Source organism: Silurus aristotelis (assembly GCF_946808225.1).
Source record: "Silurus aristotelis genome assembly, chromosome: 20".
Lineage (NCBI taxonomy): Eukaryota > Metazoa > Chordata > Actinopteri > Siluriformes > Siluridae > Silurus > Silurus aristotelis.
In genome coordinates, this window is record NC_139593.1 from 10,536,089 (window position 1) to 10,558,321 (window position 22,233).

Genomic DNA, 22,233 nt, shown 5'->3' on the forward strand with positions numbered 1-22,233 from the left:
AATGTTATAACCACTGAAAGCACAGTCTGTCTACAAAAAAAGCACTGTTGCTTTAAATTATTAGTATCGTTGTGTGTATGGTTATGTATAGTGGCGTGGGCAATATAGCAAAAAGATCATACCTACATTTGAATGATAAATGATATGCATTAAGATTTTATATATATATATATATATATATATATATATATAAAAAACAAAAAAATAATTGATAAATGATAAATAAATGATAAAATTAAAAACATAGTAATTTAAAAAAATGGGAGGCGTTTGAGGACACTTCAATTAAAACTTAAAACTACTAATACTGACAAAAAAAAACAAAAAACAAAACAAATACATAATAGAGTACATTGGTAAACAGAAGCAAAATAAAACCTGTGTATAATATATGTTATGATTTTAAAAAGAGAACAACAAAAAAAATTTAGTTATTGGAATAAATTAAAATGTATATTTATTAAAAACTAAATATTATATCAAAATAGTTTTGTTGTAAAGTTGTAAAAATGATCATATCTCAGTGTCCGTCAGTATTTAAGATATATTCTACTGCCATATTGCCCAGCCTGAATGTATAGCATATTATAATCATTTATTTAATGATCATTATGTTTATTGGGTCACATGACCAAAAGGGTCAAGTCTTCCAGTTTCCCTATTTGCCCTTGCAGTGAGGTGCAATATGACAGACAGGAAGTCCAACAAAACCTATGAGGATGACTACAGTGCCACCTTTCTGGGAATGTTTTTGGACATAACACACAGAAACACAAACACAAAAACAGGCTCTATTGCACTATACAATGAGAGGGGGAACATGAGGAGGCGATGGATTAATCCTGAAGCACCCGAGCCTAATGAACGAGTGAACAGAGGGATAGTTTTAGGATTAAATGAGATGTGACTGAGGGTCAGTGTTGGAGGAGGAAGATGAGAAGGGTAGAAACAGACCAAACTAAAACTAAAAAGAGGATGAGAGACAGACAGGGACAGGCTTACCATCTGCGTGTTTGTGGCCATTAGCTGAGGAAGGGAAGAGGGGGGAAATTGAGGGAGACAGGAGAGAGCAAGAAAAAAGAGGAAGAAAAAGAAAGAGAGAAAAATAAATAGAAAAACAAACAAAAACCAAAAAAAAAAAAAAAAAAAAAAAAAAAACAGAGAAAGGAGAAAGGGGAGGGGCAAAAAAATTAAGAAAAAATTAGGATGTTATAACAACACAAATGAAAATCCCCGAAACCAAATCAAACAGGAAACAGGCAATCCGAAAAGATTAAAATGATCAAACTTGATGGCACAGAGAAAGATGTCCCAGCATGCTTTGTGCAATACATGAATGGAGAAGCACCTGTAATGGTTAAAAATGTGTGACTCGTTTTTACCACTTCACACACACACACACACACACACACACACACACACACACACACACACACACACACACACACACACACACACACACACACACACACACACACACACACACACACAAACTCGTCTCTCTTGCTCTGCCTTTTAAATTAAAATTACTCAATGAATGAAAAGAACTTAATGATGAAAACAATGGTGTGTAAAAAGAAAGAGAAGACACACATGAGAAAATACACCGGTTGGTGAATTGTGATGTGATGAAGGTTGGTACCTGTCCATTGCTGGTAAAGCTGGTGTTGTCAAACAAGAAGAAAGCACCAAAGAAAAAGACCAGTGCATCAAAGACTCCTAGAAATGTCCAGTAGATAAAAATAGGCCATTGGAGCAGAGAGTTCTTCGCAATGTCTCTGAAAAACAAGAAAAAACAATGAAAGATTTGGTTATAATGTAACTCAAATCATTACATTTGCATGATTTTAGATAAATGAAATAAATAGTTTTACACTTTCATTTGCACCATATTGCAAATGCCTGTATTCAGAGCAAACTCTAAAATCAAAAACACAACCTTGTGTTTATCAATACATGACTGACCACAAATATCACTAAACATGTACAGTTAATATCATTAGACATACATTTTTAAAGTGGTTGGTTTTTTTTGGCAAGCCAACACATATCCATTAATTCTCTAGTGTCAGATTTGTGACAGTCAGTAGATTGTCCACCACGAGGAAAGTCTTTCAGATACAATACTCTGGTCTTGCATATAAATTTTTTTTTTTTTTTTTTTTCTTACAAAAAGTTATTTCGTTCAATTTTATTTTCCTTGATTTATTTATTCCTTGCCCTTAGACCTCAATTATAAGTTGTATTTATTTTTTTATTATTCTTGTATGCACACATTATATAAACTCTGGGTTTAATTTTGAAAAATAAATAAATAAATGAATAAAACAAAAACTCTGACATATTCCTTTAATTGAACATTGGAATGGATTCTTGCTTACATCCCCTCGGCCTTGCATTACAGCACCGAGACTTTTTTTTATATTCCTGTTAAACCCCTTAATACACCAGGCTCCTAACCCCTAACCACTCTTAAATGTTGTCCAACTATATGCTCCCTAATATAGCTGTGTAGGCTTAAAGCCTTCGGGACTGTGCTCTTGAAAGCACAACTATAGATTGATTAAGCACTTAGTTAACAGTATCGCTACAACGCAACGATCCAAACAAGGCCGAGAGCCAACGCTGCTTTTCCTGGCTCCATGTAAAAAATAGTTTGTGTGCAATTACATCCACAAGCCAGAGAAAAACAGAGTATCGATTACTGGAACAAAGCAAAAAAAAAAAAAACATGGAAAAAAGCTGAACAAACAAAGTCATCCGCTGCCAAATTGAAATTGCGAGGGCCAGAGGTTTTTGAGCCGCAACACAATAATGCATTCGATTAAAGTTTGAAATGCAGAAATATAATCTATAACAACGTTCAAAGTTTAGATTCACACCAACATTTGAGCAATTCCTTATAGCATCAGAACGTCTAATAAAATACAGCTGAGAACCATGTCTGAATAGCTAATAGCAAGCTGAAAGCATTTCACTGATGCCAATTATTGCTCTTATTATTCATTAACACCTATTTTTAAATTTTGGTTTAAAAAAAAATTATTGTTATAGGAAATGACGCCATGGTCTCATTGGATACTCGAGTCTGATTGGCTGGAAGATGTGCATTCAAACTGTTAAAAGCACACGTAGTTGCAGTCTGTGTCATCATTCTGCCCAAAAATTATTGTAACATACAGTTTCATATAGAGTGAGACAGTTGCTTAAGGGCCCAGCAGCGGCAGCTTAGTGGTGATGGGATCTGAACTCAGACCTTCCGATCAGAAGTTTAACATCTTAACCACTGAGCGACCAGCTGAGATTAAAAAGCGTGACGAGGCACAAGATGAATTTGATGAAGTGGAGGAGATTATGTTAAATTGGGAATTCAAACAACAAACAGCACAAGGACTTCAAACACCAACAGTTTCAATTATTCAATTGTAAAATCTCTCTCCCACTCTCCCTTCTGTTTCTTTCCCTCTCGAATAACCGTTTATTTTTAGTTATTTATAAATGCAATCTTATTACACTTCTTTATCTCTGTGTATGATTTAGCATGGACTGAATTCTACGTGACCCATAAACACAATAATTAATGAAAATTACCGCTTTATCATGTCAGTGCTGGCAGGTGACCATGGTATAAGTGGGATAAGTCCTCACTAAGTGTAGTACACAATTCCAATGCATTCTGCGGAGAAAAAGGCCTCTGGGGATTGCATAAATATTGTGCCACTAGCTGTGAATTATCCCACTGTATGTGAAGTTAGATCTAGAATTCAGTCCGATCCGAATCATACACAGAAATAAATCAGTGCACTTCTTTTATGCTTCATTAATGAAATTAATTATAATAAATAGTTATTTGGATTATCTATTATATTACATCATAATGCCAGGGTGGTGTAGTATTGGTAACCATTACTTTAAACATCTTACACTTGAAAACTTTCCCATTGGCATTACAAAAACGCACCCACTGGACCCCATCTAAAAAGTCTCTGCAGAAAAATTTACTATGGCAAAAATTATACATCTGTCTTTGATATATTACACTGGTTATCATGTAACCAGAGAAAAACAGTGGGTTCCTTTTTTCTATTGCAAACAAATATTGTATTAAGGTTGCATAATCCTTGAGTGGGACATGGGGGTGATAGACAGTTGGGACAGTTCTATTTCAATGCAGCATATAAATTGGTAATGCAAACATTTCGGCATCATGAGTTACTACTACTATATTATTATTATTATAATATTGAGTCATAGTGTGACTGGTTGCTTTGTGACTACTGTTCCTGTCCTAGCTGTACCTCTCTGTTTTCCTCCCACATCTTCTTGCAGTCTATTTATGGGAAGGGATTTATAGAGTGTGTGCACTGGCACTGCTAATCTAATAGACGCCCAGGTTCGTTTCTGCAGAGCTGCGCTTCCCCGAAATAGGGAGATGATAGCGGTGTGACAAAGCTCACGAGATTATTGTCTCCTTTTGGCTGCAAGAATTCAGATTGTATCAGACCAGAGAGGCACATTAAAAAAAGCAGAAACCCCATAAATAGAAAAGGAATAATAAAGTTTTATTGAATATATTTTACGGAGGGGAAATCGAACCCTTGAGATGGTGCTTTTTTTATTATTGTGCTAATCCAAGCATTTTTGGTAGTTTGAATAATTCCAGCCTCAGCAAAAAGAATGAGTGAATTAAAGTAGTTAATCGGTGCTGTTTAATGACACACAATCATGAGTAAGTCTTTTGTAAGTATAGTTTAATGTGACGTGAGATGGCTAAGAGGCTATAAAACCTTTCATCAGTGTTTCCCTTTATTGGTGTTCCAGCTTCAGTCAGCCAAGATCTGCTCTTCAACCTGTCCTGGACAGTTTGCTTGCCCCCTCTGGTCAATTCTGAGCTCTGTGTGTGTGTGTGTGTGTGTGTGTGTGTGTGTGTGTGTGTGTGTGTGTGTGTGTGTGTGTGTGTGTGTGTGTGTGTGTGTGTGTTGTGTGTTGTGTGTTGTGTGTTGTGTGTTGTGTGTTGTGTGTGAGCGTGAGAAGACAACCAATACTATAAATAGCCAGGATCTACCACACAATTTATATATAGTTCTTCAAAACAACTATAAAATGTCAAAAGCCTTCACATGATTAGGAAAAAATAAATCATTTCAATGTTCACTAACCTGCAGAATCAAACGTTATATCCGCTCCAGTGCAAAAACAAAAAACAAAAACAACAACAACAAAAAAAACAGCCAAGCTTAAAATGTTTTACAACAAATTAAACAAATGCAATCTGAGGGCTCCTGTGCCACTTTTGCTGGAGTGAACCATTTTGAGGGGAAATTATATGTAGAATCATGATAAATTAAAATATTTGATGAAAACTAAACAAACAAAAAACAAACTAACACATCTGGGTGTACAAAGTTTTCCAAAAGCTAACTTCTTTTCAGTTGTTATTCGGTTAACTGCGACCTGATGTGCAACATTAAGGGCCTGATAACCAGCTCAAAATTAGAGCCACGATTAATAAGGCAGAAGGAGATCTACACTATTTATTTAATTTTTAGTAAATTCCTGACCACTAATCTTTCCATTTTAGACCATATCAAAGCCTCAAATAAATGCTTTCATTTCAGTATTTCTCATATTAAAGGAATTTCCCAATATTTCAGCTCACCTAACTAACAATTAACATCACACAATGAAGCCCGAGGCCTATTATGGATATTCAGGGCTTTAACCTGTTTACCAGGGTTTAGTTTTTACCCCAGTTCTACTAACATGGATCTATGAATGTACTTTAAGTGAGTGCATCAGATAAATCAATAACCAGATTATGCTTTAAACCATAGTGCCAATGTTTTAAAGTTTTCTTTGTTGCAGAGCGAATCACTTTACCATCACAAAAAGTACAAAAGAAAAGCTTCTATCCACATTTCTATGCAAAGTTGGACATTGCATGACCTTGATTTTCTATCCTTTAGCTACATTCGTTTGTGTGATGTCAGTTTGCGATATAAAATAATCGGTAAACATGCTAAACATTATGATATGCTGGACCAAGTGCTATTGAACCCATTTGCAGTCATTAATGTAATAATCCCAACTATGACTATTCGAGCAGCAATATATATATATATATATATATATATATATATATATATATATATCTCACCAATTATATGTTTATTTTTCCAACGTATTATTTAATTCATTCATTCATTCATTCATTCATTCATTCATTCATTCATTCATTCATATATCTTATTTATATTCATATAGTCTTCAATCATCTCCTGCTGTTCAAATGCCATTAGATAGAAAGAAAAAAAAAAAGGTGTGTCTTTGTATGTGTCCTCAGTATGCATTTTAATTCCAGAAACTTCTGAAAACTTCCGAGAAATTTTATGTATCCTCCCATGTAAAAACATCTGCCAGCCATGCAGGTGTAAATTACAAAATGTGCATAACTCAACTCTGAATACACATAACTTTACCTGCTAAAGTGCTGATGTAATGTCGCTACATCGTCCAGCGACGCTGGTGTGTAAACACTAACCTGTAAAGCGAAGGATCCCGTTTCAGAATGTCCATATTGATGTGCTGCTCGATCAGACTGTAGAGCAGGATGGGCAGCGAGGTGAAGCTGATATTGTACAGTGTGAGATATGCCGTGTCATAAAGTGGCTGTAAGTGGAAAGGAGAAAAAAAAAACCACAAAATGCAAAGAAATGTCACATGGATATGGAAACATGGATGTTCAGCAGTAAATATTGGGTTGAGTTGAATGCATACCTGCTGGGAGAAGCCACAGAAGAACTGATAGAGAAATTGAGGAAAGATGAAGCACACATTCTGAGGAGAAAAAACACAGAAAGAAAGAAAAAAAAAATTATCGAAATTTTTTTTTCTTGCTGCAGTCCCTAGTGACAAAAAAAACACCACCACACATTATCAAGTGTGAAACTCGCAGACTAAAAATAGCTCCAAGACTGTATGGTGTAAATTTTCCTACCTTGTGTTTCTCATAATAGAACATATAGAAAATGCCATACCACAGAAATGCATTGTACATGTTAAATCAAAGACAGTCAGTATCTTACAAAAGTGAGTACACCCCTCACGTTTCAGCAACCATTTTATAATTTTTTCTCAAGGAACCATACTATTGAAATGAAACTGATATAATTTTTTTTTTTTTTTTTATAGAGTTGTCAACGTGCAGCTTGTATATCAGTATAGATTTACTGTCCTCTAAAAAAAACTCAACATACAGCCATTATTGTCCAAATAGCTGCCAACAAAAGTGAGTACACCCTAAGTGATAACAGCTGTACGTCCTGTAACCATGTAAAGCCCCATGTCATATTCTTCATGTTAATGTTTTTGTCTGCTTGACAGGACAATACAGATTTGGGTATCTTGTATTAAAGCAGTTACAATTTGGTGCTTTGAGTACAATTCTCTCATACTGACCACTGGATGTTCAACATGGCACCTCATTGCAAAGAACTCTGAGGACTTAAGGATTAAAAATGTTGCTCTCCACAAAAATTGCCTCGGCTATAAGAAGATCGGTAACACCCTGAAACTGAGTTACAGTATAGTGGTCAGGGTCATACTGAGGTTTTCCTGGACAGGTTCAACTTGGAACAGGCCTCGCAAAGAAATTGAGTCCTCTAAAGTACGCCAGGTGCGGAAGCTGGATTAAAAAAAAACAGAGGCATGAGTGCTGCAGCATTGCTCTAAAAGTTGCAGAAGCGGATGGTCTGCTTATAAGTGCTCAGACCATGCACCACACACCGCAACAAGTCGGTTTGTATGGCTGTTGTCCCAGATGGAACCCTCTTCTGAAGCTGGTTTATAAGAAAAGCTGCAAACAGTTTGCTGAAGAAAACCTGTTTAACAACATGAATTACTGGAACCATATCCTGATGAGACTAGCATGAGTGTCCAGCATGAGTGGTGACGCCTTTCTGTGGAGTATCAAGAAAATTGTGTCTTGCCTGCAGTCAAGCATGGTGGTGGTAGCTTTATGGTCTGAGGTTGCATGCGTGATGCTGGTACTGAGGAGCCGCGGTTCATTAAAGGAAACATGAATTCCAACATGTCGAATGATCCGACATTTTCCAACATAATAACGACCCCAAACACACCGCCAAGATGACCACTGCCTTGCTGAGGGAGCTGAAGGTGAAGGTGATGGAGTGGCCAAATATGTCTCCAGACCTGAACCCTGTTGAGCACCTGTGGGGCACCCTCAAGCGGAAAGTGGAGCACCGCCATGTGTCTAACATCCAGCAGCTCTGTGATGTCATTATAGAGGAGTTAAAGAGGATCCCAGCGACAACCTGTGCAGCTCTAGTGAATTTCAAGCCCAGGAGGATTAAGGCAGTGCTGGATAACAATATTGTGCTCACACAAAATAATAACACTTTGGACACAGTTTTGACATGTTCATTTAGGGTGTACTCACTTTTGTTGGCAGTTATTTTGACAATAATGGCTGTATGTTAAGTTATTGTCTAAGGACAGTAAATCTGAACTGCTACACAAGCTGCACATTGACAACCCTAAAATATGTCCAAGTTAAATTTTTATTGTATTGTCCCTTGCGAACATATAATAAATGTTTGCTGAAACTATACAGTGTTCAGTTTTGAGATACTGTAAGAGCAACACAACAATGAACATACACGCATAAATATACAACAATAAATGCTGCATTTACTACATAAAAGAAAATGCTGTACCTTATAGAAGAAGTACTGCACCAGCTCAGATATTCTGATATAGTAGTAATGGCCGTGCACCAGCAGCATCTTCTTCAGATGCTTGAATTTTGGAATTGCATAGTCACTGTTGCGGGCTGCCTGCCTTCCCTCCTTACCCATGATGCCTAGAAATGGAATGAACAGACAAGTCTTTAGAGGCCAAAGCAGAGAAGATAGGTAAAGAAGCAAACTGACAGCTTTGAGCATCACACTAGGCATTACAATTATTATTCACTTGAACTAGGAGACCCAAACCTGTTCCAGCATTACAATGCAGCTGTGCACAAGTCAGCTCCATGAAGATATGCTTTACACTGGAGTGAAAGATCTTATGTGCCTGCTATAGAGCTCTGATTTTAACCCTTCTGAACACCTTTGAGATGAGCTGGAACATTGACTGCACCCCAGACCTCCTCACCCTACAGCTGTACCTGATTTTACTAACACACTTGTGTTTGAATGAACACAAACCTCCACAAGTACACTCCAAAATCTAGTGGAACATCTCTCCAGAAGAGTGGAGGTTATTATAACAGCAAGTGGGGACTAAATGTGAAATAAGGTGTTCAAAAAGCACATGCGAATTTTGCGGTCAGGTGTCCACGAAGTTGTGTATTAACCAAGCAACTAATAAAATAATGTGCTCAAGGTTACTTATAATGGATGTTGAAGATGTACAGTAATCGAATCGTGCGCTCCCGAGTTATCGCGGAATTGCATTTGACACAAATTTGTCTCAGTCTTTTTTGGACGTCATAGGACACTTCAACCAATAATCAAGCAGAAAAAAAATCTATGGACTGTATACTGTACATGTATATACTGTATATGTACTCACTATAAATGGGATACAGTGTACTGTATTTCTACAAATTTACACAAAATTCATCTCGCTATATTCTTGCAAATGTTTTCTGTGAGTGTTTAAAGTGTGTAGGAGGATGGTTTACGGCTTAAACAATAAAAAAAATAGCATTTTTGAGGTGGCGTCCGTTTATCGCGTTTTTTTTTGTTTATCGCGGACAGTTTTGGAACGTGACCACCACGATAAACGGGGGATTACTGTACATATAAAATGTACATTGCTGACCTAAAAAGCTATTATAAATTACGCTCTAAATACATTTTTTAAATTCAAGGTACAGTATTGCATATAAAATTTGAGCAAGGTTTGTTGTAAATTCTAATAAATCAGGCAGAACACAAATATATAAAACAATCCCAAAGTACTGTGCAGTCATCCAGGCCAGAAGCAGTGTAAAAATAATACCTTAACACACTTGCTCTTCTAATGCACATAAATCATTTAAGAAATAAACTCATTATTTACTTTTCCAGCACTACATCCTCACAGAGTTTACTGTGTGTGTTTAAGAGACCTATAACCATCTGTTTTACCGTATGGTAACTTAATACGATGCCTAATTTAAAGCAGAAAGTCATGAGGGGCCGCATCATAACAGTAAGTACTTTTTGATCACAGGGAGCTCTTTTCCCTTCTGCCCTGCTTCACACAAAATTACGACGGCAAACAGATAAATCAGCAGTAAAGCTGATGGAGGAGCTGCTGAGTGGCAAGCTGGATGCCCAGCAGTGTTGCAACAAGTAACATTTAACAGTTAAGCCCAGTTAAGGTTTGTAGATTTACTGAAACGGTGTTTAAAAGTGAAAGGGTGGGTTCTTACCGATGCCCACATGAGCTTCCAGGATCATGCTGACATCGTTCGCGCCGTCTCCGATGGCCAGAGTGATGGGATGCTCCTTGGACGTTTTAATCAGTTTAACGATCTAAAAGAACAAAACCGTATCAAGTCCTAACATGATAGTATATTTTTATTCTAGGAAATGAGATGTACTTCTCATAAGTTTGGGCCAATTCAAACTGTCACACTGTAAAACTGTATAAGATCAAATATAACACCAGTAGTAGACGAGGCACTCGGATGCAGCTTGAAGTGAAACACTATAAGGAAAAGTTGGTAAAACAAACTCTATGTGACAGACTGGATTGGGGTCACTGGATATGATGAAGTGACAAGAAGAGAACAAAAACATCTATTTACTTTAAAATTGTAAGAGCAGAATCTCGTATGCACCCAAGCAAACTAAAGATCGGTAAAAGAAATTCAGAGTGGCCATTAAAGAGAGTGACTATAACCAGGACCAAATTGAACAAGGTCTTATTGCACAGGAAGTAATACAGTGTCTCACCTCCAACTATGGAACACAAAAACTGGATTATTTCCAAAAGTGGAAAATCTGTGATCAATACAGAGTCTTTATTGTTTCTACAATAATGTCCATTTCATCCAGTCCTATCAATACAATGGCATTATGCCTTTGACTCCTCCCACTTCTGAGCCTTGAGAGACCTGCTTAATTTTAGAATCTAAAATGTCAACCTACAAATAATAGCAGTTTTGGTTCTAGAGAATTCCCTAGGAAAAAGGATGAACTCGTTGCATGATTTTAGATCAAAGTAAGGGCCTACAAGGCAAGTTGTTCCAGCGATACGGATCAGGAACGTTTCCCAGGTCCACGTTAACTGAACATTCCGGGTTACCTGTGCTTTCTGAAGCGGGGCCATGCGACAGCACAGCACAGCGCTGCAGTTCCTGCAGATCTCCAGGAAGATCTCCTTGTAGTTTCCTGTACTGCCATTCTGCGCCGGTTTCAGCACTGCAGACAGAGTGGCTCCGTCAATGATCAGTCCGTAGTCCTGGAACTCATTAGACAGGCTGCGGAACACACGTATACATACAGAATCATTTATTATACACGCTTAAGAGCTGTGTATGTATTTTCTATAAAAGTACTAACTATAATAATAGTAATACAATGAGCTTGATATTAAATCACTATTTTGGTTGCATATGTAGCAGTTCCTTCCTTAACCCAGCCATTAGGGGGGCACACGCCAGTGTACTCTTAGTGCCGGTCCCAAGCCCGGGTAAATGGGGAGGGTTGCGTTAGGAAGGGCATCCAGCGTAAAACATGTGCCAAATCAAATATGCGGATCACAAATGAGAATTTCATACCGGATCGGTCGAGGCCCGGGTTAACAACGACCGCCACAGGTATCGTTAGCCGACAGGGTACCGGTGGAAATTGGGCTACTGTTGGCCGAAGGAGGAGAAGGAGAGGAGGAAGGCGTCTACAGAGACGGCAGGAAAAGGAGCAGTGTAGGAGAGTAGAGGTTCGGGTTGGTACTTTAAATGTTGGTACTATGACGGGTAAAGGGAGAGAGATAGCTGATATGATGGAGAGGAGAAAGGTAGATGTGTTGTGTGTTCAGGAGACCAAGTGGAAAGGGAGTAAGGCCAGGAACATTGGAGGTGGGTTTAAACTGTTTTATCATGGTGTGGATGGGAAGAGAAATGGTGTAGGGGTGATTCTGAAGGAAGCGTACAGTAAGAGTGTAGTGGAGGTGAAGAGAGTTTCTGATAGGGTGATGATCGTGAAGGTGGAAGTTGAAGGGACGATGATAAATGTCATCAGTGCCTATGCTCCACAAGTTGGCTGTGAGATGGAGGAGAAAGAAAGATTCTGGAGTGAATTAGATGAAGTGGTAGATGGTGTACCTAGGAAAAAACGATTGGTGATTGGGGCAGACTTTAATGGGCATGTAGGTGAAGGGAACAGAGGTGATGAGGAGGTGATGGGTAGGTATGGTTTTAAGGAGAGGAATGTGGAAGGTCAGATGGTGGTAGATTTTGCTAAAAGGATGGAAATGGCAGTGGTGAACACGTATTTTAAGAAGAAGGAGGATCATAGGGTGACGTATAAGAGTGGAGGAAGGTGCACACAGGTGGATTATCTTCTGTGTAGGAGATGCAACCTGAAGGAGATTGGAGACTGTAAGGTGTTGGCGGGGGACAGTGTAGCTAGACAGCATCGGATGGTGGTCTGTAGGATGGTTTTGGAGGCGAAGAAGAAGAGGAGGAAAGTAAGGTTTGAAAGAAGAATAAGATGGTGGAAACTAAAGGAGGAAGAGTGTAGTGTGAGGTTCAGGGAAGAGGTCAGACAGGGGCTCGGTGGAGGTGAAGAGGTGCCGGATGATTGGGCAACTACTGCAGGAGTGATGAGGGAGGCAGCTAGAAAAGTACTTGGTGTGACATCTGGAAATAGAAAGCAAGACAAGGAGACGTGGTGGTGGAATGAGGAAGTGCAGGAGAGCATTAGGGGGAAGAGGTTGGCAAAACAGAAGTGGGATCGACAGAGTGATGAGAAAAGTAGGCAGGAGTACAAGGAGATGCGGCAGCAGGTTAAAAGGGATGTGGCGAAAGCCAAGGGAAAGGCATATGAGGAACTGTATAAGAGGTTGGACACTAAGGAAGGAGAAAAGGATTTATACCGATTGGCCAAGCAGAGGGACCGAGCTGGGAAGGATGTACTGCAAGTTAGAGCAATAAAGGATGGAGAGGGAAATGTGTTGACTAGTGAGGAGAGTGTGTTGAGAAGATGGAGGGAGTATTTTGAGCAGCTGATGAATGAGGAAAATCAGAGAGAGAGAAGGTTGGAGGATGTGGAGTTAGTAAAGCAGGATGTAGATAGGATTAGTAAGGAGGAAGTGAGAGCAGCGATTAAGAGGATGAAGAATGGAAAGTCGGTTGGACCAGATGACATACCGGTAGAAGCGTGGAGATGTTTAGGAGAGATGGCAGTGGAGTTTTTAACCAGATTGTTTAACAGGATTCTGGAAGGGGAGAGGATGCCTGAGGAATGGAGAAGGAGTGTGCTGGTACCGATCTTTAAGCATAAGGGAGATGTGCAGACCTGCAGTAACTACAGGGGAATTAAGTTGATCAGTCACACCATGAAGTTATGGGAAAGAGTAGTGGAAGCCAGGTTGAGAGAAGAGGTGACCATCTGTGAGCAACAGTATGGTTTCATGCCGAGGAAGAGCACCACAGATGCCTTATTTGCTTTAAGGATGTTGATGGAGAAGTATAGAGAAGGACAGAAGGAGCTGCATTGTGTATTTGTGGATTTAGAGAAAGCGTACGACAGGGTGCCGAGAGAGGAGTTGTGGTATTGTATGAGGAAGTCAGGTGTGTCAGAGAAGTATGTGAGGGTGGTGCAGGACATGTATGAGGACAGTGTTACGGCAGTAAAGTGTGCAGTAGGTACGACAGACTGGTTCAGGGTGAAGGTTGGACTGCATCAAGGATCGGCCCTGAGCCCTTTCCTGTTTGCAGTGGTGATGGACAGGTTGACGGACGAGGTCAGACAGGAGTCTCCCTGGACTATGATGTTTGCAGATGATATTGTGATTTGTGGTGAGAGTAGAGAGCAGGTTGAGAAGAGCCTGGAGAGGTGGAGATATGCGCTGGAGAGAAGGGGAATGAAAGTCAGTAGGTGTAAGACAGAGTACATGTGTGTGAATGAGAGGGAGGGCAGTGGAGTGATGCGGTTGCAGGGAGAAGAGGTGGAGAAGGTGGAGGAGTTCAAGTACCTGGGGTCAACAGTGCAAAGTAATGGAGAGTGTGTTAGGGAAGTAAAGAAAAGAGTGCAGGCAGGGTGGAGTGGGTGGAGAAGAGTGACAGGAGTGATTTGTGATAGAAGAGTATCTGCAAGAATGAAAGGGAAAGTTTATAGGACTGTGGTGAGACCTGCGATGTTGTATGGATTAGAGACAGTGGCATTGAGTAAAAGACAGGAGGTGGAGCTGGAGGTAGCAGAGCTGAAGATGTTGAGGTTTTCGTTGGGAGTGACGAGGATGGACAAGATTAGAAATGAGTTTATTAGAGGGACAGCACATGTAGGATGTTTTGGTGACAAGGTGAGGGAGGCGAGATTGAGATGGTTTGGACATGTGCAGAGAAGGGACATGAATTATATTGGTAGAAAAATGCTGAAGATGGAGCCACCAGGTAGGAGGAAAAGAGGAAGGCCAAGGAGGAGGTTCATGGATGTGGTGAGGGAAGACATGCAGGTAGTTGGTGTAAAAGAGGCAGATATAGAGGACAGGGTGGTATGGAGACGGATGATCCGCTGTGGCGACCCCTAATGGGAGCAGCCGAAAGAAGAAGAAGAAGAAGATGTAGCAGTTCCTTAATCGTGTGTCCACCCATCTGTAGGTTTAGAGCATGGAATCTATCGACAGGTTTTATGCTTTATGTGTGTGCGTGTCTGTGCGCGCACACCCAGAGAATGTATCTCGACTCATGGTTCCGTGCTGCCGCAGTACAGTCCTGCTCAGCTCGAACAGCACATCGTGCAGGCTCTGCTCCTCCGTCCTCTTGGTAGTGAGCTCCAGGATCTGCGTGCTCCTGCGGAACAGTTTGCTGGCGTAACATGTGGCGGCCGCCGTCTCCATCTTGTCACCTGTAAGGACCCACACCTTCATGCCGGCCTTGTGCAGGGACTCGATGGTGTCGGCTGCTTTGTCCTGCAGCCTGGAAACGAGAATCCAAAAAAGTTTTTATGATTATACTGTCGCATTTCAAATGAAAAGCAGTGTATATACCTGACTCAAAAAACAACTTCAGTATGTTTTTTTCTTAAAGATTAAACGTCATATAACAGGAGGTTTATCATCTATATCAGCAAATTATACACTATATAGACAAAAGTATTGGGACACCAAGCCAGATGTGCTTTTTCCCCTGAACTGTTACCACAAAGTTAGAGGCATACAATTGTATAGAAAGCATCTGGATGTGGTAGCATTTCCATCCTTTCACTTAAACTAGGAGATCCAAACCTGTTCCAGCTGACAATACCAGTGTGCACAAGTCAGCTCTATGACGATATGCTTAATAATGGGTTGGAGTGGAAGATCTTAAGTGGCCTGCTATAGAGCTCTGACCTCAACCTTACTGAACACCTTTGGATTGGATTAGAATGCTGCCTGCACCCCAGACCTCCTCGCCATACATTGGTGCCTACATGTACTTACAGCCCTTGTGGCTGAATGAGCAAAAACCTCTACGCACACTCCAAAATCTAGTGGAACATCTTCAAGTGGAGGCTATTTAACAGCAAATGGGATCTTCATAAATTACATACAAATCTTTTGGTCAGGTGTCCAAACTTTTAACACAAATACATTGTTTTTAAAAGGCGTCTAATATATCTTTCTCAGGTAGTGTATACAATACTTCTGAAGTTACACTATCACTAGCAGTCCAGTAACAGTTCTCTGCTCTCAGTAGTGGTGAAAGGAGCTGATCCTGAGTCGTCCTGTCACAGGCTGCTTCGCTCGATAATTAAGCCGCACAGCAGCAAGGAGTCGCAGTCCTGCTCCGTTGCCAGACAATTACTGCACGAAACCCCCCGCTGAGCATCGCCCACTGCACTGCGACTCATCAAGAACTGCCAGGACTCATTCTGCTCCAGGCTCGAGGCCTTTCATTTGGTTCCGTTTCACTCCTGCACAATCCTACACTCCTGCTGCTGCAGTTTGGATTTTAAGCCTTTATTTAACTTGCGCTCAGGCAACCAAGTGTGGTAGTCTTTTTTTTTTTTTTTTTTTTTTACATCGCCCTTTAACCCTACATTTCATCTAGTTTATACATCTTCCAGAAGGGGATTGGGAAATTGTTTGCTGTATTCCTTCGCTGCAAAGTCAAAGGCATTCAACAAGCACTGCATGTACTTTTACATTTTCTGAGCTGCCAAGCCTGAGGAGAAATATAATGTGTAGTCCCACAGAGGGCGAAGGAGGGGGTTTATATAAATGCACACTCAGGTTTCTAGCCCACAAATGTGATATACAGAAAATGTATTGTATTCTTTTACCCTATCAAACTTATTCGTCGAGGAAAAAAATGCTTTGTATAGCAACTAATAAGACCTAAAGGTGCAACTGCATCAACACTGACTCATAAATTCTAATATGCTCGACTAATAACTTTATACATGACTTCCGGTTCGACAGACTTCTAAGAGCATTACTTGTTTCCCTACTTCATCAAGATGCCACACTGCTGGCCACAAATTGATTCAAGAGGGCCTCTAATGACTTTAGCCCTGCGTTAATTGCTGACAGCGGAGCCTAACAGATAGACTTTATCGACTGGCTGAGCACGCATGACTGCTGCACCAGTACATACACCACACACATGTACAGGATGGAGCGATAATGCTGATGTCAAACCGAAACTGATTTACAATCTGTTTTTGGGTCCTTTTGACTTACCTGTCCTCCACAGCTGTTGCTCCCAGCAGGATGAAATCCCTCTCGATGATGTCATACGCCTCAGCCAGTTTCCTGTCCCGCTCATGCAGAGCTAGTTTAGCGCTGTTTATGAGATGACACACTTCCTCATACTCCTCCCGACTCAGCTTCTTGTACGCTACGCAAAGTGTACGTAAACCCTCCTAACGTGGAAGCAAGAAGGTCAAACTCTCACATAAATAGTAAATGAAAAATAGGCAATATACTAAATAACCTTTTAAGATAGTAAAAGTCTAAACTGCAAAGTTACATTATATGGACAAATGTTTGGACCACAAGATATGGACCACAAGATTTTTTTGTGATTTTTTAAACATCCTATTCCACATTGATTTGCTACATTTTAGCGTGTGGGACAGGTTTGGGTCTCCAAGGTCATATACAATTGTGTGCCTATGTGCTAACAGTTTTTCAAAGAGCCAAATATGACTGAAGAAATCGAAGAAAAAAACAATTAAATTGCCCATATAATATAATTCTGGTCCACTCAATCGATTTGATGGCTGAGACACATCCTAAGGGTTCCTATATTTTCTATAACAGCAGTGGAGTATCACTTCGCCACGTATAATTCCACTACCTATCGTCATCAGCAGACATTGAGATCGTTTGCTGGTATGTCGTAAAATATAAAAGCTTGTCAATTGAAGATAAAAATTTAAGAAGGGACAGCAATTCTACATGAAGCACCTTTAACCGGAATGTACAATCAATGCGTTCTAGCTAGCTATCACGTTAGAAATTGAGTATGGCTTTATCGGAATCTATTTCTGCTAGCCAAGCAAAAATCTCATACTGCTTCTGTTTTATTTATAAATCTATAGGTGGCGTGCTATCTATGAATTTTTCATCCGTCAAGTGTGAGATTTAAATGCCTAAACAATGTGAAACAACTCATTAGAACAAATACACACTTTACTGGTTTAAGTTGTGGTACTTATAATTAAGGCTGAGTATAGCAATACTGAACGTTCCTTCTGCAATGCTTGATTGCATAAATGATTATTTTTTTTGTGCAATCAGATTTCTGCGGTCACATCCAGTATTGCTGTAAGGCCTACGGTAATAAACAGTGTGGGCTCTTGCTTTAACCAATTAGATGCTAGAAGGCAAAAAAGTCGTCAGCATTTCATGTTCTTTGATTGGATCTTCTTCTTACGGCTGCTCCTATTAGGGGTCGTCACAGCGGATCGTCCGTCTCCATACCACCCTGTCCTCTACATCTGCCTTTTTCACACCAACTACCTGCATGTCTTCCCTCACCACATCCATGAACCTCCTCCTCCATGGTCTTCCTCTTTTCCTCCTTCCTGGTGGCTCCATCCTCAGCATTCTCCTACCGATATACCCCATGTCCCTCCTCTGCACATGTCCAAACCATCTCAATCTCACCTCCCTCACCTCCCTCACCTTGTCACCAAAACATCCTACATGCGCTGTCCCTCTAATAAACTTATTTTAACGAAAACCTCAACATCTTCAGCTCTGCTACCTCCAGCTCCACCTCCTGTCTTTTACTCAATGCCACTGTCTCTAATCCATACAACATCGCAGGTCTCACCACAGTCCTATAAACGTTCCCTTTCATACTTGCAGATACTTTCATATATTGATAAATATAAAGCAATGGGGTCATGATGATGGTATTAAGAGATAGAGTTCGGTTCAGGTAGGACACTGGAATTGTGGTGTGCTATGTTTCAACTTTTTTCTGAGAAAGTTAAAAGAAAATGGAGCTCTTTTTTTTCTTTGAACATTGGATGCTGATGATTGTTACATAAATAGCACACAAACCCAGCAAATGTAAACAAAAAAACAATCTACTTAAAAAATTAAAAATAAAGTTGCTAGCAGTGTGTCCACTAGTGCACCTGCTAGGGCTTGAGTGTTTCCTTTTTTACTACAGCACATGTGACACTGTTTTTAGTGCAACACTATTCAGGCCTGTGACTGCTCTTTTTTTATCCGACTCATAATAGTAACAGCATCCAAATTTACAACATCTCTTGTCTGCAGGCCTGGTGAATCTGTCATCACCAAGGTAGAGTGAAAGAGACAGTCAGAATCCCAGCAGCTCAGTGTCAGCCTGAATATACTTTACAAAATGAATCTGACTTGGGATCCGATTTCCCCAAACCCAAAATAGCGGTCGACAATAAGGTTTGAAAATGCTTTACAAATTACAAAAATGAAAGTGTATTCTGTATTATTGGCAGACTGTCATTCAAGCCTCTGATCAGCCTGTCATGTGTCTGCAGTGTAATGCATCAAATCATGTAGATCAAGAGCTTCAGGTAATGTTCTCATATAAAACATCAAAATATGTGAGAAATGTTAACAAGGGCAGTGGTGGATGAAGTACACGAACCATACTTGAGTTAAAGTAAAGATACACTGAGCAAAAATTATTCATTTGAGTAAAAATAAAGTATTTTCCTTCAAATCAACTTAAGTATCCAAAGTAATATGATTTATTACGGCTATAATGTTCCTATTGATCATTTTTGACCGATTGATATTAAAATTATTATGAGCCCAAAACCTTCTTTTCAGTTACTTCAGCTAAAAAAACTGGATATATAAAATAAGGATACTGGTGTTGTGGCGAGTTCGAGTCAGGAGTTTCTTCCATCATTTATTCCTCTCTAAATGTTCTGCTTGCTGTTAAATTGATGCTGAACTGTATGTTGGTGATAAGTAGATCCCATCAAGTGCCGTTCAAAACAGAACACACGCCCTGCACTGATTGGAGGTTTGCTGCATGTTTGACCAGTTACGCTTTTATTCACTTAAAATTAAAAAGGAACTTCTGATTTCACAAAAAAACTTTCTTTTCGGCTTCTCCCGTTAGGGGTCGCCACAGCGGATCCTCCGCACGTTTGATTTGGCATATGTTTTACGCTGGATGCCCTTCCTAACGCAACCCTCCCCAATTTATCCGGGCTTGGGACCGGCACTAAGAGTGGCTGGGGATGGTTCCCTGACCAGGAATCGAACCCGGGTCGCAGCGGTGGGAGCGCTGCATCTTAGCCACTAGACCACCAGGGGACCTAACTTCTGATTTCACAAAATCAAAAAAAAAAAAAAAAAAAAAGGTAAAAAAAAAGGTAACAAATTTTTTTAAATGTAGTGAAGTTAAAACAAAAGTCTCCCCAAATAGAAATACTAACAGATACAGCACAGATACAGAAAAAAGCTACTTAACACAAAATAATTTAGTACAGTAACGAATTACATTTACTTCTTTACCGTCCACCAGTGAACAAGGGTTGCTTTTCCGCTCACCATGGTTGTAAAGGAGTGATTTTAGAATTCATCAACATGGTTCATGCACATCAAGAAGTGTTGCTCATTGGGTTGTTTGTTGCACTATTCTGTGTTAAATCTAGACAGTGTGTTGCATGAACATTTCTCAAGCGATGTGGTTTCTGAAATACTCAAACCAGCCTATCTGGCTGCACATCTAAAGTCAGTGAGATCACATTGAATCCCTGTTCTAAATCCTGAGCATGATCTAAAGTTCTTGATTGGTATCATGAGTTTCATTTTATACTCACGCTGCCTCATGATTGGCTGATTGCATAATTAAACAACGGGAATGTGTACAAGATTTTTCTAATAATGGGAGCTTTAAGGGTACAAACAAATGCACTCATCAGTATAACCCTGTGTTATGAAATGGCTAAATATATAAGCGCATTGATTCCTAGATTTAAAAAAAAAAGTCCCTAGCATTTGAAATCCTAATAGGAGTTTAGCTTTATTTTCCTATAGTCCTGATGCCAAGGTGCAGTAAAAAAAGAAAAATCCTAACCAAGCAAAAAAACATCAGAGAAACACAAGATTCTTGAAGGCAGTTGCATTACTACGTGTTCTAGCTAGAAATAACTTCAGGTGGGATGATAAATGAGGAACATTTTTTGCTCACCACAGCGTTACGCTCTACCCGAGCTCGGACCTGGTCCACTTTCCCTGAGATGACTCGGGGGAAAATGGATGAGTCGGCACCTTTGCAGAACAGGTAGAAGTCCCCTGAGGTGAAGAAAGAAAAAAACACAAAGAAAAAATTGTGATTATTAGATAATTAGAAAACATTTAAAGGGAACAAAACTACAAGTGATTTGAATTGACACTGATTTTATCTACGGGTTCTGTTGTTTTTGTTTACAGCTTGTTGTGTGTAAAATCAGGAGTATGTAGGTCACATTAGCATGCTTATCACACACTGACCCAGTTGAGTAAAATGTGCTGATTCGATTTGTGTGTGTGTTGGCAGGGGAACACACTCACAAACACACACAGCACAGAGCTCACTAGGAATTCTTAATCATGGAAGGAAGATTTCTACATGTTGGTCTGTTTCACTTCAGGTAACAGTTTCGTACATTAACTACCTGTGGATACTGACAGAAGATGTTGAGTCTGTCCAGCACTCTCACCTAAACAGATCAGCTAGAACTTTGTGGACACCTGACCACAAGATTTATATGTCCTTTAAACATTCCATTCCATATTTATTCCAATTTTGCTATTAAAATAACCTTAACTTTTCTGGGAAGATGTTCCACTAGATTTTGGAGTGTGATTGTGGAGATTTGTGCTCATTCAGACACAAGGGTATTGGTAAAATCAGGTACTGATGTAGGTGAAGTGAGGAGGCCTGGGGTGCAGAGGGCATTCGACTTCATCTCAATCCTATCAAGATTTTTGATCGGATTGAGATCAGAGCTCTATAGCAGGCCACTCAAGATCTTCCACTCCAACCCATGTAAAGCATATCTTCATGAAGCTCTCTTTGTGCACAGAGGCATTTCTATGCTGGAACAGGTTTGGGTCTCCTACAGTAGTTCAAGTAAAATAAATGTAACACATCCACATCTAAAAGACATCCTGTATAACTGTGTGCTTACAAATCTGTGGCAGCAGGATAGTGTGTCCTCAATGAGGATTTAATTCAATGGTGAGCTCAGCAAAGACTGCCTGATATTTATTACTACAAATTAATTAAATCTGAGCACTTCACTGTGGTTTTACAAGCACTTAGTTAGCTAAAGTACATATTACTATATATATATAGTTATCACAATTGTTTTAGTCATGCGATTTTTAATACTTAGTGCTTTTACCTGAGCTGGATCTGACGATAACACTCATCCTCCGTCTCACAGAGTCAAAGTTTAACACCTCAATCAATTCAAACCTGGAAAAAGGACACACACACGCACGCGCGCGTGCACACACAGACACACACACAGACACACACACAGACACACACACAGACACACACACAGACAC

The 22,233-nt window shown here is 39.8% G+C and overlaps 1 protein-coding gene across 12 annotated transcripts in view; it reads right to left on the reverse strand.

The window, feature by feature from the left end:
- atp11a (ATPase phospholipid transporting 11A) overlaps positions 1–22,233 on the reverse strand; it is a 102,210-nt gene that overhangs the window by 15,839 nt on the left and 64,138 nt on the right. For 7 of the 12 annotated variants that reach the window (XR_014530514.1, XM_083523065.1, XM_083523068.1 and 4 more), the window contains exons 16-26: positions 22,065–22,138; positions 20,867–20,970; positions 16,900–17,081; positions 14,903–15,154; positions 11,320–11,494; positions 10,442–10,544; positions 8,736–8,881; positions 6,778–6,837; positions 6,542–6,669; positions 1,643–1,778; positions 1,003–1,026 (exon numbers count right to left, since the gene is read on the reverse strand). Coding sequence is in view for 11 of the 12 variants with exons in the window: in XM_083523065.1 (XP_083379191.1) it covers positions 1,003–1,026; positions 1,643–1,778; positions 6,542–6,669; positions 6,778–6,837; positions 8,736–8,881; positions 10,442–10,544; positions 11,320–11,494; positions 14,903–15,154; positions 16,900–17,081; positions 20,867–20,970; positions 22,065–22,138 (1,384 nt within the window). In the remaining variant the exon portion in view is untranslated. The remainder of the gene's footprint in view (positions 1–1,002; positions 1,027–1,642; positions 1,779–6,541; positions 6,670–6,777; positions 6,838–8,735; positions 8,882–10,441; positions 10,545–11,319; positions 11,495–14,902; positions 15,155–16,899; positions 17,082–20,866; positions 20,971–22,064; positions 22,139–22,233) is intronic. The other 5 variants (XM_083523069.1, XM_083523066.1, XM_083523074.1 and 2 more) reach the window with 1 other exon arrangement.